The 17,421-nt window shown below is 40.2% G+C and overlaps 1 protein-coding gene across 6 annotated transcripts in view; it reads right to left on the bottom strand.

Moving 5' to 3' along the window:
- Window positions 1-618: 618 nt before the first annotated feature.
- map7d1b (MAP7 domain containing 1b) overlaps window positions 619-17,421 on the bottom strand; it is a 39,333-nt gene continuing 22,530 nt past the window's right edge. For 4 of the 6 annotated variants that reach the window (XM_088328902.1, XM_088328905.1, XM_088328903.1 and 1 more), the window contains 10 exons: window positions 15,656-15,775; window positions 14,324-14,472; window positions 10,962-11,104; window positions 10,442-10,683; window positions 6,728-7,146; window positions 2,934-3,038; window positions 2,817-2,867; window positions 2,699-2,753; window positions 1,209-1,385; window positions 619-1,146 (listed from right to left, as the gene is read on the bottom strand). In XM_088328902.1, the coding sequence (XP_088185028.1) occupies window positions 1,136-1,146; window positions 1,209-1,385; window positions 2,699-2,753; window positions 2,817-2,867; window positions 2,934-3,038; window positions 6,728-7,146; window positions 10,442-10,683; window positions 10,962-11,104; window positions 14,324-14,472; window positions 15,656-15,775 (1,472 nt within the window). In that variant the 3' untranslated portion in view covers window positions 619-1,135. The remainder of the gene's footprint in view (window positions 1,147-1,208; window positions 1,386-2,698; window positions 2,754-2,816; window positions 2,868-2,933; window positions 3,039-6,727; window positions 7,147-10,441; window positions 10,684-10,961; window positions 11,105-14,323; window positions 14,473-15,655; window positions 15,776-17,421) is intronic. The other 2 variants (XM_088328904.1, XM_088328907.1) reach the window with 1 other exon arrangement.

The following is a 17,421-nucleotide window of genomic DNA, read 5'->3' as shown; positions in this document are numbered from 1 at the left end:
TTCATTAAAAACAATATTGATTTGAATGAGCTAACTACATGAACTATCTTTATTTTTCTTAAATACTCGAAAAAACATGAGGTTCACTTATAGGAAGTTCAAATCCTTGTCGGCCATCTTGCTGCCAAAGACCTTGAAGGCTGGTGATAAAAATGAAAATAAATTTGTGCGGTTTGGTCACTTTTTGTCGTCATAGTTTAAACTATTAATCACACTTTGTAGCACTTGGTTCTTTTGCATTGCAAATACACTGACATCTCGTGGTAAAATATTACACGTTTAAGTATCAACTGCGCAAGTACTATTAGAAGTAAAAATATCTAGTGTGGACAAGTTTTGCTCTTATCTTAAAGACAGATGTATACTAATGAATGAAGAGTTGGGTTTTTTTGACACTAGGAGGCACTAAAAAAACACTGTGCCTCTAACTGTCCAAAGAGGAATATTTGAAATTAAAAAGTTGTAATTCCTCACAGGAATCAAACAACCATAAATAATTCTTACCAACCGAATACTCCTGATGGCAACAACACTTTTATTAAGACATGGCTGCACCAGGACACTAATTTGGAACCAAGTAAAGGTTAATATAATTGACAAAAAAAAAAAAACACACAATTCTTCCCTTTCATAAAGCTTTATTTCACAGATCCCCTGCAACAGGAGGCCAATAGGCAGTTTATTATACATTTACATACACTTCCGCTCCTCCTGTTAAATAACTTGTTATTTCAAGACAAAAAAAACAACAAACACACATTGCTCAACCTAACAATATCAGATCGACGGTAATAATAACAACCATTTTCAAACTGGATGTCTTTTTTTCCACCCCTGGGGTTTTATACTGTATTTTCTATGAATTCAGTCATTTTTAAAGGTGCACCGTGAAGTCTGCATGTGACAATTCAACAGAACTCGCACCAGAACACAATGTTAAAGACAGAATACTGAATGATTTTTTTCTTTCTCATCTTTTTTTTCGGATGTTTTTTCCTCTCATGTTGCTATGGAGTCGGTATGGGCGTGTGGTTGGTTTGGCACACTATTTAATTTTTTGTACTGTATGAGCCGGATGTATCTCTATGCTCAAGTGGCGACGTAAGGCGTGTTCGTCCATGGACGGGGTGGGAACTCACAAAACCTCTGCAAGGGAAAAGGAGATATAATAAACCTGTATCTGTGCAGTCACACGATTGATTTCCTACCTGCAACGTGCTGGGGTTTCATGGGACTCGTTTTCGTTTTCATTAGGAAGGGCTCCCCTCCCTGCATGATTTCATCAAACTTGCCATCAGGCGACATGCCGTTCTGATGAGTGTCCTGCTGCATTCCATTGACAGCGGAAGCCGGCGCACTAGTAGCAGGACTCAGCGAGTTATCACCTGTCACAAAAATATAATATCAGCTAACAATTGTGATAGTTTAAATCTAGTAGCACGGAATGGAAAATCGAAATCATGTGAGTATTCACAGCCGCCGCAATTCATACTTTTGGGTAAAAAAATAACACAAATTGTGTCAAAAATGGACCATTACACTGTGTTTTCTGATTGGTTTTGTGCAAACCAACAGAATTTCTCATGCGTGTAACAAAATGACCTTGTTTTGGGGTTTGTTTTGTATAATGGGAGCCCATTTTGTGGGTCTGTTCTAAAGAAACTGACATTTAGAAAGGTATTTTCTATATTCTTTTTTTGGCTTTAAACTACTTTTCGAGGGTTGCTTTTAATTAAATTACCAAAGATTTGGGAGGTTGTTTTGTAGATCCCTTTATTTTTTTTCCCCAAATTTAAAATGTATTATAGAAATATTTATTTATTCAGTCCTTCATTCATTCAAAATCTGCATTGCTAACCCCAGTAGGGTCGCGGGGATGCTGGAGCCCATGCCAACTATCTTCGGGCTGCGGGCAGGGGACACCTTGAACTGGTTGACAGCCATTTGCAGGGCACACAGAGACAGACAAGTCACTCGGTCATTCGCACCTAGGGACAATTTGGACCGGCCAATTAACCTGACATGCATGTTTTTGGAATGTGGCGGTAAACCGGAGTGCCTGGAGGAAACCCACGCGAGCACGGGGAGAACATGCAAACTCCACACAGGAAGGTTCGATCTCATGATCTCAGAACTGTGCCGCACATGCGCTAACTACTGCGCTGCCGTGCTGCCTATTTATTCAGTCATTTATTTAAAATAAAATAAACATTTTGGGTGATAGTTTAAAATTTTAAAAATATATACATGTTTTATTGTTAAAGACTCCCTCTTTTGTTTGTATAACATGAGTCACTTCACTTTATGGTCAGTTGGCCGGATCCCTTAACCACTATAGGGGCACCATTTCCTCTGGTGTGTCCTGTGCAAGTAGAACCTGGTGGTTAAAACATCCCCATTCTGGGAAATTGTTCGAAATAAAGTGACATTTTTATTATTAAAAAACCAAATTGACACGTTTTGTTGAGTTATGTCTTACTAATTTAAGCAGTTTTTTGTGCCAAACAACCAAATCATTTTAGTCAATTTAACTCAAATAGTACATTGGGCCAATTGTTGTAAAGTGCGTGAAATTGGATGAGCCCAAATCTGTAACTCGATTTTATCCAATACCTATTAAAGAGCCGACACCATACCTAATGTTTAATCCATAGTGGGAAATAGGTAAAATTTTCCAAATACAGTAAAAGTCAATTACTTTTGCTCAGGTCTGTCTCCTTTCCATTTAGCTGTGGAGATGGCTTCACATCTTTCTGTAGAAAAAAACGTTATTATAACATAGCAACACAAAGTTTTTTTTGGCAAGAAAGACTTACTTTTTCTCCTACGTCACTCTTGCGAGTCCTCTTCATGATCTCCTCCAGACGCTGCAAACAAAAGTAAAAAACAAAACAAAATGCTGCATGGTTTTGAAAAAATGTGTCACTTCTTACCTTCTTTCTCTCTAGGCGCTCCTGCTCTTCCTTTTGGAAGTGTTTTTCCCTCTCCATGCGCTGCTGCTCAGCCTCTTCACGAGCTTTTGCATCGGCCTCCTCTTTCTGTAATCGGGTCAAAACATACGCGCAATTTATGGCACTATAATGCACATTTATGTCCGCTTCGTAATTCTTTTCCATGCAATATATTGTGACAAATTCATAGATAACTTATGTACCGTATTTTCCGCACTATAAGGCGCACCTAAAAGCCTTTATTTTTTTCAAAAGCTGACCATGCTCCTTATAATACAGTGCGCCTTATATATGGATCAATATTAAGTCGCAAAGTCTTGGAACTAAAGCAAGCAGCCGCCGACTAGATTTTCCCCCGAAGGCGAAGTCGTCCGCGGTGTATGCTGGGATTTATATACCGGCGTTTCATTTCCTAACCAATGTGTCAATCATCATTTGAATCAGTCACTATTGGCTAAAGTTATTCGGAGGTAAAGGGGGCGGATCCTTTTTATCATTTACAGGCTCGCATAGGCTAAAGGGGCGAAACAAAGCCTGCAATTGGCCGAAAAAGATGAATGTGAATCACAGGTTGGGTTGCACTACGGCATAGAGAAAACATTTTTACTACTCTGTATTTGTAAATATTTTACTCTCCTGGATATACTACACTCACGGTTGTAAGAAGACCATGGTTACGTATCTTTAATGAACGTGAAGCCTGCAAGAGAACTTAGGTGAGCTATGCGGATTTATATTTTCGCGGTATCTTGTTTTAGAACGATCTTGATGTTTCTGTGATGAGTCTATTTTCAAACTAAATTCAATTCAAAGTGTTCATTGTCATATGCACAGTAAAGAACCCCGTTTCTCTGCTCAATAAAATTCTTACATTGCTCTCCACACAGTTGCCAGCAAAAAATAAAATGGAAACTAAGAAATGTTTGTTTGGTGACATCGTACAGACACCGCATCCGCACGTGTCTACGACACGTATTTGCTTCTTTGCAAGCTTTCGGAATGTTAAGGGGGTTATAAGTTTGACTGAACTATCTGACTGTTTTGTCGACGTTCCCATTGTAGCGCCCTATAACCCGGTGCGCCTTATAATGCGGAAAATACGGTATATATGTCCCAAATACGTTCTAATCAATAGTAGCAAGTTAAAATGTATCTTACAAAAAGAAGCTTGAGCATATTTGAGTCTTGAAACAACATAAAACGTACTTTTATAGGAAGTCTGGGTAGGCAAGTAAAAGTCATGAAAAGGGAATGCCTCAAATTGCCATTGGCTAATTGCAAATAATGCTGTGTACTTTATGAAGGAACAAAATATTGGTTTTGCATTTACAGAAAATAATAAAGAGCTGGACTTGAAAAGAAAAAAAATCATTGGTAATCCTAATTAAAAAAAGACAGATACTGTATATCACAACTTAATCGATAGAAAATAGTTTTTTTCTTGATAAGTATAGCATGACAAACGATATAGTTATGTAAATTAAAAACATATACTGTCTACTCCAATCTTTAAAAGATAATCATTGGTTATTGAAAATGTCCAAATTGTTTGTGTGTATAAATATGTATATTTAAAATTGAAGAGGTTTTAGAAACCGGGAAAAAGCTATCTCCCTATGAACGTGGTGTCAAATAGTGAAATAGGGTAAATGCAAGAACACAGGAAAAATACATAAAAAAATACGTCATGAGGGTTATTGATTGCCTGTTGGTTTAATTTTGCAACATTTTTTCACTAGAGGGCAACAGAACACCAGAAAGCAGTACATACATTAGAGTACAGTACAGTATTTACAAGCTCAATTACATAGTTCATTGAGTATTTACATTCAACACCAAGTGGACTTATGTGCTGCTCAAATAAACTACGCCATCAAAACAAAAATTAATGTACATTATTTAATTCACTGGACTTTGCAATTAAAAATAAGACAGGTAGCTCAGATTCAAACATATACATGTTCTGTACCATATGTACACACTTTAATGAAGAAAATGGCTTTGTGGAAAGTAATTCAGCCGTCCTGAAAGATATAAATAAACGCATGGCTGCTCATATTCAAAATGCTTGTCACTTTTAAAGCTTTGTTTGAGCTGAGAAAACGTGAAACAACATTCTCGCTACTCATATCTGGTACCGTGACCGTCACCGCCACGATCCGGGTTCCATTCCCGATGCATTCACTGTGATGCTATTGTGAACAACCATCCAGGGACACAATAATACACGTGTAAATATTTTTGAGACAAATATATCCTCATACAAGTGTTGGGTAAAATGACGGTAATATATAGCCAACATTTAGAGTTGCAGGAAGTTTTTCCCATTACAATTTAACACTGGGAAACACAATCCTATTTTTTTGCATGACTCATAATAATTCTCCATAAGTGATACGTAATCCTTGCGCTAAAAACATTTCATAGTGCCCTATTTAGATGTAGCATCCACCTGTCCTCTTGGGTGCAACCTGTAGGGGACTTCATAGGGCAATGCCATACATACTAATGCCAGCTGCTGTTAATCATGTGGGAAGAAGAAATGCAATGGCAAAAAGAAGCCCCCAGTGACCAGTGTCGCCGTCATTTTTAAGTAGAATTGTTGTGAAACATAGATACTACTTCAAGCATGTACAAGCACTTCACCCAAAATTGAACCATTTTTCAATCTGCAAAACACAACATTAAAATTCAATCATTTTCAAGGTTTTCAAGCACATGTATGAACCTTGTTGTGAGGATTCGGTGCTCAAACCATTGCTATCTTGTTCGATCCCTGTTGCAACCATTGTTATGCAAAGCAATACTTATCATTACTTGCACAAATGTTGTAACGCATTTCTCATTTTGTCCACATGTAATGTGTAAGTTCACAATACCAGGCAATTTTTTTTGTTTTTTTTTGGGTGCACCTCATATTTAAGAAAATTTGATAACTGGACAGTAAAAATAAAATAGCAGTTAGTCTCCATCACTGTCACCCAGAACAATAGAGCCATTGAAGACGAAAAAAGGATGGCCGAGAGTGAGCTGACGTCGCGCGTCAGCCCATCGATGACGTTTAATGAGGGAGACACAAACGAAACTGGACTGTCGCTCCCTCAGTCGCCACTTACTGCTGTTATGGAGGTCACCAGCTGGCTTGTGCCAAGGCAGACAAGGGGCCTCTCTTTAGTATTAGGGCTCTGCTCGACGCATATAATCCATGACAGCACCGCCGTTTAATCTGCCAGACATCACAGGCCCACCACTGGGCCGTGATCCTATGCATTAAACATCCCAGATGGTAAATGTACTCTCAGAACGGAGGGGGTGATTGCCAGTCAGTCTTGAGCTTTAATGGAAATCTGAAGCTTTACAGTTGATGGTATTGTTAAATATTAAGCAGCCGGGTAGGAGGATAAATATTTGGATTATAAAGTCATTGAATTTATGACCCTATAATGCGATATGTGACACGGACAGTACGACAACTGTGATTAACAACTTATTAGAGCATTTTGTTTACCTTGAGGTGTCCCAACTACTCAAAAATGACACTCCTAAAAAAGTCACTCATTGACACCATTAGCAGCGAATGAGGTAAATATCAAGGGATGAAAGTGAATCATTGCCAATTTTGACACTGCAAAATCGCAGACCATTTACTAAAAATAAGAACAATTTTCTGCCAATGTGCTTTGCAAAATACAGCTATTGGCTTCCTTATCCTTATTCGTGCGTCGAAAATGTCTGTTTTTCAATTTTTTTTATCTTACTGTGTCATTAGAACTGACCTGTTTCTGCAGCCTGTCGTTCTCCTCCTGCTCGGCTTTGGCCCGCTCCTGGGCCTCTTTTTCTTCTTGGGCACGCTGGGCTTCGTCCCTCAGACGCTGCTGCTCGGCCATGAAACGGGCCTCCTCCTCTCTGCGTTTCCTCTCCTCCGCCTCTCGTGCCATGGCCTCCTCTCTGAGGATCCGGTTCTTGTGCTCTTGCTCTTGGCGCTCCTGCTCTTCTCTCTCCCGCTGCTCACGAGCTTGCCTGCGCTTTTCCGCCAGAACCCGGGCCGCCTCCTCAGGGTCATTGGTGCCGGCCGAGGGCCTGCCGGTGGCAGCGGGTTGGTCTTCCTTAGGCATGGCACCGGCAGAGGGTTCGACGAGTGATTGGGAGGAGGAAGGAGGTGGGGCTGGGGAAGTGGCTAAAGCATTAGCAGAATCTACGGGAGAGGAGATAGAAACATGCTAAAATAGAAAACAGTGCCATAAGACTGAACAAGCATTAACCAAACCATGAGTTCAAAGTTAACAACGTTATAATACAATGGAGAAAATATAAATTAAAAAAAGTGGCAGAAAGGAAAAAAAAGTAAATATACCAAATTGAGCCTTGTGTAAACATTAAGAAAAAGTGTACTTCACATCTGTTTTATTTATCAAGTTGTAAGACATATTTATATATTGTAAAAGGCACTTACATTCTTATAAAATCACTGTAAAAATGTTACCTCTCTGGCAGGGAAGGAGCCCGAGTTGGTGTTGAGAAGTTCCGACTAGATATAGTCGGACTCACCTCCACACACGGCTTGGGCTGGGGTACCAGTCCTCTTAAGAGTGGTTGGACTCTCTTCCACTCTGGATTGCCCGTGGTGAGAGGCGCAGAGCCGGTGTGGGCATATTAGTTGCTCCACGGCTCAGCGCCTGTACGCTGGGGTTCACCCCGGTAGACGGGAGGGTGGCCTCCCTCCGCCTTCGGGTGGGGGGACGGGTCTTGACTGTTGTTTGTACTTATGCACCAAATAGCAGTTCAGAGTATCCACCCTTCTTGGAGTCCTTGGAGGACTCCCTCGTACTTCTGGGAGACTTCAAGGCTCACTGTGTGCCATCGACACTGTGTATAGTGGCGATGGGGCGCTGCTGACCTCGACCCGGGACGTTGTGAATCGGTGGGCAGAGTACTTCGAAGACAATCGGTGGGCAGAGTACTTCGAAGACCTCCTCAATCACTCCGACACGCCTTCCTCTGGAGAAGCAGAGCCGGAGGACTCTGAGGTGGGCTCTCGTATCTCTGGGGTCACAGAGGTGGTAAAAAAAGCTCCTCGGTGGCAGGGCCCCCAGGGGTCGGTGAGATCTGCCCGGACTTCATTAAGGTTCTGGATGTGGGCGTGTCATGGTTTACACGCCTCTGCAATATTGCATAGACATCGGGTACAGTGCCTCTGGACTGGCAGACTGGGGTTATGGTTACCCTCTTTAAGAAGGGGGATCAGAGAGTGGGTTCCAACTACAGGGAATCACACCTCTCAGCCTCCCTGGTAAGGTCTATTCAGGGGTACTGGAGAGGAGGGTCCGCCAGGAGGTCGAATCTCGGATTCAGGAGGAACAGTGTGGTTTTCGTCCCGGCCCTGCAACACTGGACCAGCTCTATACCCTCTGCAGGGTCCTTGAGGGTGCATGGGAGTTTGCCTGTCCGGTCTACATATGTTTTGTGGACTTGGAGAAGGCATTTGACCGTGTTCCTCGGGAGGCCCTGTTGGGGGTGCTTCGGGTGTATGGGGTACCGCACAGTCTTATCCGGGCTGTGCAGTCCCTGTATGCCAGAGTCTGGTTCGCATTGCCGGTAGTTATTCGGATTCGTTCCCGGTGAGGGTTGGACTCCGCCAGGGCTACCATTTGTCACAGATTCTGTTCATAACTTTTATGGACAGAATTTCTAGGCACAGCCTTGGTGGGGATAGAGTCCGGTTTGGGGGCCTCAGCATTACGTCACCGCTTTTTGCAGATGACGCGGTGCTGTTGGCTTCCTCAAGCTGTAATCTTCAGCTCTCACTAGAGCGATTCGTAGCCGAGTGTGAAGCGGCCGGGATGAGGATCAGCACCCCTAAGTCCTAAACCATGCTACTCTGCCAGAAAAGGGTGGCATGCTCCCTCCAGGTTGGGGATGAGATCTTGCCCCAAGTGGAGGAGTTCAAGTATCTTGGGGTCTTGTTCACGAGTGAGGGTAGGATGGATCGGGAGATCGACAGACGGGTCGGTGCAGCCCTTGCCGTCATGCAAACCCTGTACCGGTCCGTCATGGTGAAGAGGGAGCTGAGCCGAAAGGAAAAGCTCTCGATCTCCCAGTCGATCTACTTTCCTACACTCACTTGTGGTCATGAACTGTGGGTTAAGACCAAAAGAACACGATCCCGTATACAAGTGGCTGAAATGAGTTTCCTCCGCAGAGATAAGGTGAGAAGCTCAGTCATCTGGGAAGGACTCTGTGTAAAGCCACAGCTCCTCCGCATTGAGAGGAGCTAGTTGAGGTGGCTCGGGCATCTGATAAGGATGCCTCTCTCTGTGTTCCGGGCATTTCCCACCGGCAGGAGTCCCCTGGGGCGACCCAGGACACACTGGAGAGACTATGTCTCCTGGCTGGCCTGGGAACGCCTTGGGATCCCGTCGGATGAGCTGGAGGAGGTGGCTGGGGATAGGGACATCTGGGCTTCCCTTTAAAGGCTGAAGCCACCGTGACCTGACCCCAGATAAGCGGAAGACAATGGATGGATGGATGTACTGTAAAAATGTGTTTTTTCCCCAAGAGTTCAATTCAAAAAGTTCAAAATCTTTATTGAAAGAAATAAAAAATAATTGTTAGAAAAAATGTTTGTTCACTTCATGTGTAATAATCTATTTAGATGTTTCTCTTTATTTTTTTGCCAGGCATAGGCTACAATGAGCAAAATTGTGGAATTTCAATATCCCTTTTCAGCTCAATAGTAGTACAAAATTAAATAAAACTAAAATTAAATCGAGTTAAAAACAAAACAAAGTAACACCCTTGTATTGATATGTGTAGATAATTAAATCATATTTAAAACTTTCTTTAAATAGACTCATGAAATAACAAAAGGAAGGTTTTTATTAACTATCGATACCCACATATTGAAACCTCAGATCCATAATGAATTGTTTTGTAAAAATATCAAATAGACTTTTTATAGTAAATACATACAAAATAAACACATTTAGATTTAATCAAAATGTTTTTTTTAAAAAACAGATATTGACTATTATTGATACTCCACATCCCTAACAATCAGATTTTAATAATATCAGTTTTTATAATAAATACGTAAATTAATCCTTTTAATTAAAACAAACAAAAATGATCTCATTAACCCGATATTGATGCCTAGTATTGCTACTTCAATTTCCTAATGAGGCATATTAACAAAATACTGCTTTTCTCATATTGATACTTAAAAATCCCCAATGAAATAATATTACAAAAACAAAATAATAAAATAAACTGTTGTAAATGTATATAAAAAAAAATCCACGTTTAAAATGTTACTATAGAAATAGATTTTGGCAATTATTTGCTATTATCATCACCAATATTTGTGTTTCAAAACAAACAAAAAATCAAAAACAATGAGCGAATATTTCACACTCCAATTCTTTATCCAGACACTTGTAATATGGAAAGCAGCCAAAAGATGAAGTCATCATCGCCAGTGTTCCCACACTCACCCTTCTTCTCTTCTAATGTTTCAGACTCTTTGGGTTCTTGGCTGGTTTCCACTGCAACCGTAGCAACCACTTGAGGCTGCACCCTAGCGGGTGTTTGGGCCCGTTTGGGTCGTGTCTTGGAGCCTGGAGGTGGGGACTTCTTCCCCGTAGGGGTCTTGGAACCCGGCGCTGGTACCAAAGGTGATAGGGGGCGACTTTTGGGGGGAGCAGGTGACGGAGGTCGGGTTCTTGGCTTAGGGGTGCTAGGATAGGATAAAGAAGTGGTATTAAGTGTAAAACTAACAAAATTTCCTGGTACAATAGTGCATAAAAAAATCTAGTTCAAGTGGAAATCCATGTGTGTGAACTTCACTCAAAGACACGCTCATGAACCAAATCCAGAACTTCCTAAGTGCTCAGATCAAAGAATTTCAGACCATCTGCACGGAAAACCATCCGGTTCCAACAAATAGACTTTTGCAATACTTTTTGCAATGCTTAGTGTTCCAATACTTCGGATTGGGTTTCAGGGGGTTAGTACCTGGACTCAGGCTGTGATTTTCTTCTGATTGTAGTTGGTGATGCGGTTTGTCTCTTTTTCTGCACTTTCTCTTTTGTCAGTGCACTCTTCTCTTTCTCGTTCTCTCTCTCCTTATCCTTCTTCTCTTTCTTCTTTCTGTCAACCTTGGAACAAATAAGAAAATTGGAGGGTAAATCAGAGCAGGCCTTGGTACCGGACAAAATGGGGGGAATTTCTTCTCGGTGGTTGGAAAGAATAGTGTCAAATAGATACTGCATCACATGAAAAGGAAAGATTGCTCCAACTTGTTGCTTGGCAACCGAATAATAAGAGTATCGGTGTGGTGACGCTTTCAGCGTGCCAAGTTATCAGTTTTATAGCTTTATATATATTTTATAGCATTATGTTCATGTTAATATGCGTCAAACAAAATCACAGGAGAGTAACAAATCGGAGCCTGTAGTGCCTGAATCTCACATGCGTAATTCAAGCTCGAGTCTGTTGTTTTTGTTGTTATGGATTGAACAAGGCCCAAGGGAAAGGGCCCAGCAACCTGCCTTACTCTGCGATTGCTGTTTCACCCTATGCTTGTGCATCAACTCAATGACATTAATTAGTAAATAGTACTTGATGAGAGAAAAAATATTTGTTATGCAGACATTAGTGCTCTTTAAAATACTATTTTCATTTATTTTCAGAATTATTCTAACTAAGATATTAGAAGAAATAATTAGTGAGATTTGAAATGAGCTAGAGTATCTGGCATCTGGAGATTATGTACTAATTTCAAGTTCATTTCTATTTTAGACATGGAAACAAACTATTGACAATAAAATATGAGGGAAGCCATAAAATGCAACACAAATAACAGTGTCTATTTACACGGTAGGATTGTTTTTAAAATGTCAAAGAAAAATAGAGTAAAACAAGTAAGGTATGAATGTTTAGAAGCAAACAATATCTTGTTCCAATGGAACATAATTCATAGATCCGACAGCGAACGTTAAGCCACGCCAACCATAGGTACGGTATCCGCATATCACAAACGGAACAAATTCGGCAGCTGAAACAGCAACAGCAAGCGACTCTTTAGTCAATATTCCTGATAGCATAGCCATATGATTTTTTCCAGGTTATGCAAACTTATCCCAAAAGTCGGTAGAAAAGGGGTCTCAACTATTTTATACAAAGTTATATTCAAGGCATCAAGGTACGCAAAGATGCTAACCTTGTAAGGGTGGATGCAAAATGTTTGCGATCCATGAGGAAGCCAGAAGCCCCGTACAAACTACACATAGAAATGGATTCAGGTTTGTGAGAAATACAGTGGGACCTCTCTACTACACGGTTCCACGTTCGCGGGTTCAGAGCTTCGGTGTAAAAAATAATAATAATAAAATAAAATAATAATAAAAAAATATATATATATTTTTTTTAAGCATTTTTGAAGGGGCGTCGCTACTTCGCAGATTTTCACTTTTCGCAAGTGGTTTTGGTCCCCATTAACCGGGTCTAAAAAAGAACAATAATAAAATAAAATAAAAATAAAGAAATAAATATGTATTTATTTTTTCAAGCATTTTTGAAGGGGCGTCGCTACTTCGCGGATTTTTGCTTTTCGCGGGTGGTTTTGGTCCCCATTGACCGCGATAACCGAGGGATTACTGTAATGGTATATACAATGAGTGATCCAGTATATCAAATTTATGAAACGAGTGGTGTAATTTCCAATTGTTCAGAGTGTCCGGCGAGGAACAAATGGACATTACATCATGAGTTTCATAAATTTGCTATACTGGATCGCGAATTGCATATCCTATTTATCCCATAGTTTACAAGTTTCCCTTTATTACGAAATGCCAGTTTCTCTTGTATTTGTTTTCGTTATATGCTAACGAGGGTGCAGTGATATACTCAAAGAAAGTGCAAGTAAAGCGGCAACACTTACAAACATCATTCCGGTAAATGTAGAAAGTATTGGTTACTGTGGATATTCATTTAACTACTACAAAACACATACAATAAAGTTAATTTAAAAAAATTAGACATTATTACTTTAAACAATAAATACTGGGATCCACTGCATACGCTGATCTCAGACTAATTACCAACCAAACAGCAGCGTAATAAAAATAAAACATTTACTATAGAACAAACAACTTTTTTGGTTCCCATCGATACTCTGCATGTTGAGTTGATCGTAAAGCGCCAGCATGCCTTTAGCCATTTCAAACATTTCTCCAAACTAGTTTTTGGCTGAGGAAACGGGGACGAACCTCATCCCTCCCAATCATTTTGGATACCTCTGGTCTACATTACAAGTGCCCCAAACACACGGTCGAACCTTTTTGATACACAACAATGAACGAGCGTTTGGACCACATGTCCATTGTCTATGATACAAAGATGGCCCACCTAAATCGGCAGCCACGGAATGAAAACAAGAGCCTTTACAACTATGAATTCTGTGAGTTTTAAATATTTTTTTTCTTAATTTGTTAAAGTGAAAACATTAATTGGAGGTGTTTTTAAATATATATTTTGTATTTTACAAAAAAATTGATATATTATATATAGCGGAGCCATATCCCCATAGTGGGAGGTGGCTAGAGTCACGAACACATTCACATTTTTTCCTCTTTCTGGGAAATTGATACAGAGGAGGGGATTCCCAGCCCCTCACTCAACCCAACTGATGTGTTGTAACATCTCGTTGGGAGTCATTAGGTGACCAAGCCCACCACTTCCAACCCCTAATGCCGAGCGCTAAACAGTGATACCAATGTCGTAAGTCTTAGGTATGATCCAGGCAAGGTATGAGGCTCGAACCAGCAACCTCTCAGTCTCGGGGCGGGCCCCCTACCCCCAAAGGCACAAAGCTGGTATAACAGAGCTGGTTTATATAAAGGAAAAATCTTTTTAAAAATGAGTAAATAGTGTTTCCTTTTGTGTTGCAGAATAATTGTGGTCATTTTGAATAAAATTATATGTATTCACAGATTTAGTACATATAATTAATGAAAAAAGAACAATATACTCTAATCGAGCAAAGGTTTTGGACATCTAGAGCTCATTATAAGTATTATTAATATTTTACATACAAGTAATCTGCCAACGGGGAAATGTAATTTTTTTGCTACATTTTTATTCTTAATTTTCTAACTTTCCAACTTCCTAGCAGCAAAATTGCTGAATGATATACTAATATTTCTGATTTTATAAACCGTAGTATTAGCTTAGCTTGTGATGGTGATTTGTGGCCTTATTGACACCCATATTAACCCTTTAAAGAACAGAATACAGTGAGCAGCTATTCATAAAGGATTTTTTTTTCTTATTATAAAGATAATCAACCCACTATAATGAATGAAAAGAAATCTTACCGGTGTGAAGGTTCGCTGACGTTGGCGCTGAGTGATGTCTGGGGTGCTGGCAGAGGAGTGTCTCCAGCGCTCGGCCGAATTCTGATGACGGTGGTGGGAGCAGGCGTTTAGCGGGCTAGCTGAAGCTGAACGGGAGCAGTGATGAGAATCTGAGTCACGTGGGGAGCGCATGCAAAAAGAAAAAGGGGGGTGGTAGGGTCACGCACATATGAACACACCATACAGGTTGATAAAGTGGTACCTCCTCATACAAGCTTAATTCACCCATTCCCAACCTCCCAAAAGTATCCACCTTTACTCTAAATAGCTATAAAACTTACAGTCTGAATTTTCCAGGACACCTACTTACAATTACACAGAGTTATAATTTATTGTAGATGGGAAAAACTTTGATGATTTTATGATCTGATTGAATGGTGGTTTAAATTTTTTTTTTATACATAACTAAGACATTGCTACAGTTAATGAGTACCTTCTCAAGTTTTCCTAATTTTCCTCATGCTGAGGTTTTTGAGTTTTTCCTTGCCCTCATGTAGGTTATAGATCAGGGGATGGTTTAATAATTGTCTGTAGTTTGCAATAGTTTATGGTCTATGCAGCCGTTTGAGACACCTTGTGATTAAGGGTGTCACAAATTAACCTCGACTTCACCGGACTATAAAAAACACATCTTACTGATAACTAAAACACATTCAAATAGTCATACAGTAATACAATAAATAAGATGATACAGCCACATCTGCTAGCAGTGTCGCAATCTCCCGCAAGCTCCGCATACCCATAATATGAAGTCTCTCCATCTCGTCATGAAAAGTGATACTCCATTTTGAAGAACAGTCATACGCCTGGTTGGTTTCAAAGCCTTGATCACATCTTCCCTTTTCATTAGCATACAAATCCTTAGCTAGGTCACTCACACGAACACCATGATTGTCTACTATTTCATGATTTGTTTCGATTGCCATTTTCTCCTTTTTTCTAGGAAAATACCTTATCATTTCTCTTTCCAGAATTCATGGCTATGGTCACAAAAAGGAGATATAATATGATATTATATTGTAATATAAACGGGTAGGTGGGATCAGGTGTCCGATGGTGGGAAGCAAATGCGCAAACTAGGACGAGCTGATTATGCCTGTGAGCGGTCTCTAGTGGTAGCCTCTGGGACTGCTTGTAGATTGGATTTAGCTTAATACATAGAGCAAGATTTTTGTTCAAAAAACTCGCATATTGAAAGGTCTCATGTTTGGAGGTGCTCTTATAAACACTGTATTAAAATCAAGGGTCACAGCAAAAATGCAAACTGCACACAACTTTCCATGTGACACTCACAAGAGTCGGTGTTGTTGAGCAGGGTGGCGGCGCTGCGACTGCGGGCCAGGAATGACAAAGTTGGCGTCATGAGTCGCTCAACGATTCTGCTCTCCCACGGGCTCAGACGCAGGCTGCGGGCTGACACAAGAGGGCACTGTCAAAACCAGGTCAATCTTAAATCCTGCACACCTGTTACAACATGTCTCTTCATCCCGGATGAAAGATGCTGACATGTAAGCTACTTGTGATCCAGAAATGTTCAAAGTAGCAATTACAAAAAAAGCCCAAACATAGTTTTTTTTTAGTTTTCAGGGCTGGAAAGTGTAAAAGAGCTACAGTATTACACTTTTCCAATGGTGGCAAGACAACCTTACTAGCCCATACACAATATCAACCAGGGGTCATCAAACCATTTGATGTCGCAAGCAACTCATTTTGTTACTAATTAGCGTGAAAGACAAGCAGTTTAATATGCATTTCTAAAATAACAACTTACCATGTTATTAATATGTTGTTACTATGTTATTACCTGGTTGTGATTAATAGAAGTAGTGCTAAAACAGGCTGTTTTTTGCATGGACAGAACGTTTACAGTAAAAAAGCGCCAAAAAAAAAAAAGGCCCAAAATGGAGATCAGTCTTTCTGAAAAAGCAGCAAAGATTTGTCAAAACCATCCCTTTCATGAAGCATTACTGGGTATTACACTAAAGGTTGACATTCAAATAACTGTCTACATTTTTCAACACTTGCTATTTCTTTTATGGTGTATTCATTTGATTTATCAAGATATTTTTCACTGATGAACTAGGCCTTTTGCATCTTGAATCTTTCAATTGAAATGATGAAAATTAGTGCTTAAAGGAACAGAATGTTATATTTAATGCCTGCCATTGGTAAAAAAACAAAAAACACTTTCATTCACTAAAAACAAAAACAAAACAAAAACATTTAGGACGACCATCAAGCCACAGAATACAGCAGACGCTCTCTTCTATCTGAAAATGCTGGTCTACTAAATATCCCAAGAGCCAAGAAGAGATCCAAAATTTCGAGATTGTTCTCCATTCGGGCCCCGGTGCTGTGGAATGCTCTGCCCTCTGAGATTCAATCTGCAACTTCAGTGGAACTGTTTAAATTCGGGCCTAGAACACACTTCTATTTTATAGCTTATGAATGATCTAGAGTTCATGTTGACAATATTTGTGTATTGTTTGTTATTGCAACATCCATTGCAACCTGGTGATCCTGGAAGGGGTATTACCTCATGTGCGGTCCCTTCATTTTCCTAATGTTAAGGTTTTTGAGTTTTTCCTTGACCTCATTTAGATTTTAGATGAAAGGATGATGTAATAATAGTCTTTAGTTTAATCTGTGGTCTATGCAGCCCATTGAGACGTCTTGTGATTAGGGGTTTACAAATAAACATGACTTGTAAATAAACCCTCACTACTTTGCGCCTGGGTTTTTTGCGGCCTCAACGCATTAGTTGTTGATAGATATTTCCGATCAAATATTGCTTTAAGTGAAAACCAGCACTTTCGTCGAGAGGCGTGGCATGCTGGCCTGCTATCAATAAAATTCACGGTTGTGTCCGCGATCCATTACCCTCAGTGGTCTGATGCTCATTGCGGAGGTCAAGAGAGAAAATTCGGATCATGCATGGAAGCACTTTTTTCCTGTTCTTTCTCCCTAAATCAAAAGCATCTGAGTGGCCTTGACTCATTATCCATGGTCGACTATTGCTGCGACTGAGGGGGCGGCAAAATGCATTTTAAAAATGATAA

The sequence above is a fragment of the Urocampus carinirostris genome, chromosome 2 (assembly GCF_059441175.1).
Source record: "Urocampus carinirostris isolate Australia breed hairy pipefish chromosome 2, RoL_Ucar_1.0, whole genome shotgun sequence".
Taxonomy (NCBI): Eukaryota; Metazoa; Chordata; class Actinopteri; order Syngnathiformes; family Syngnathidae; genus Urocampus; species Urocampus carinirostris.
This window is presented reverse-complemented; position numbering and strand designations above follow the sequence as displayed.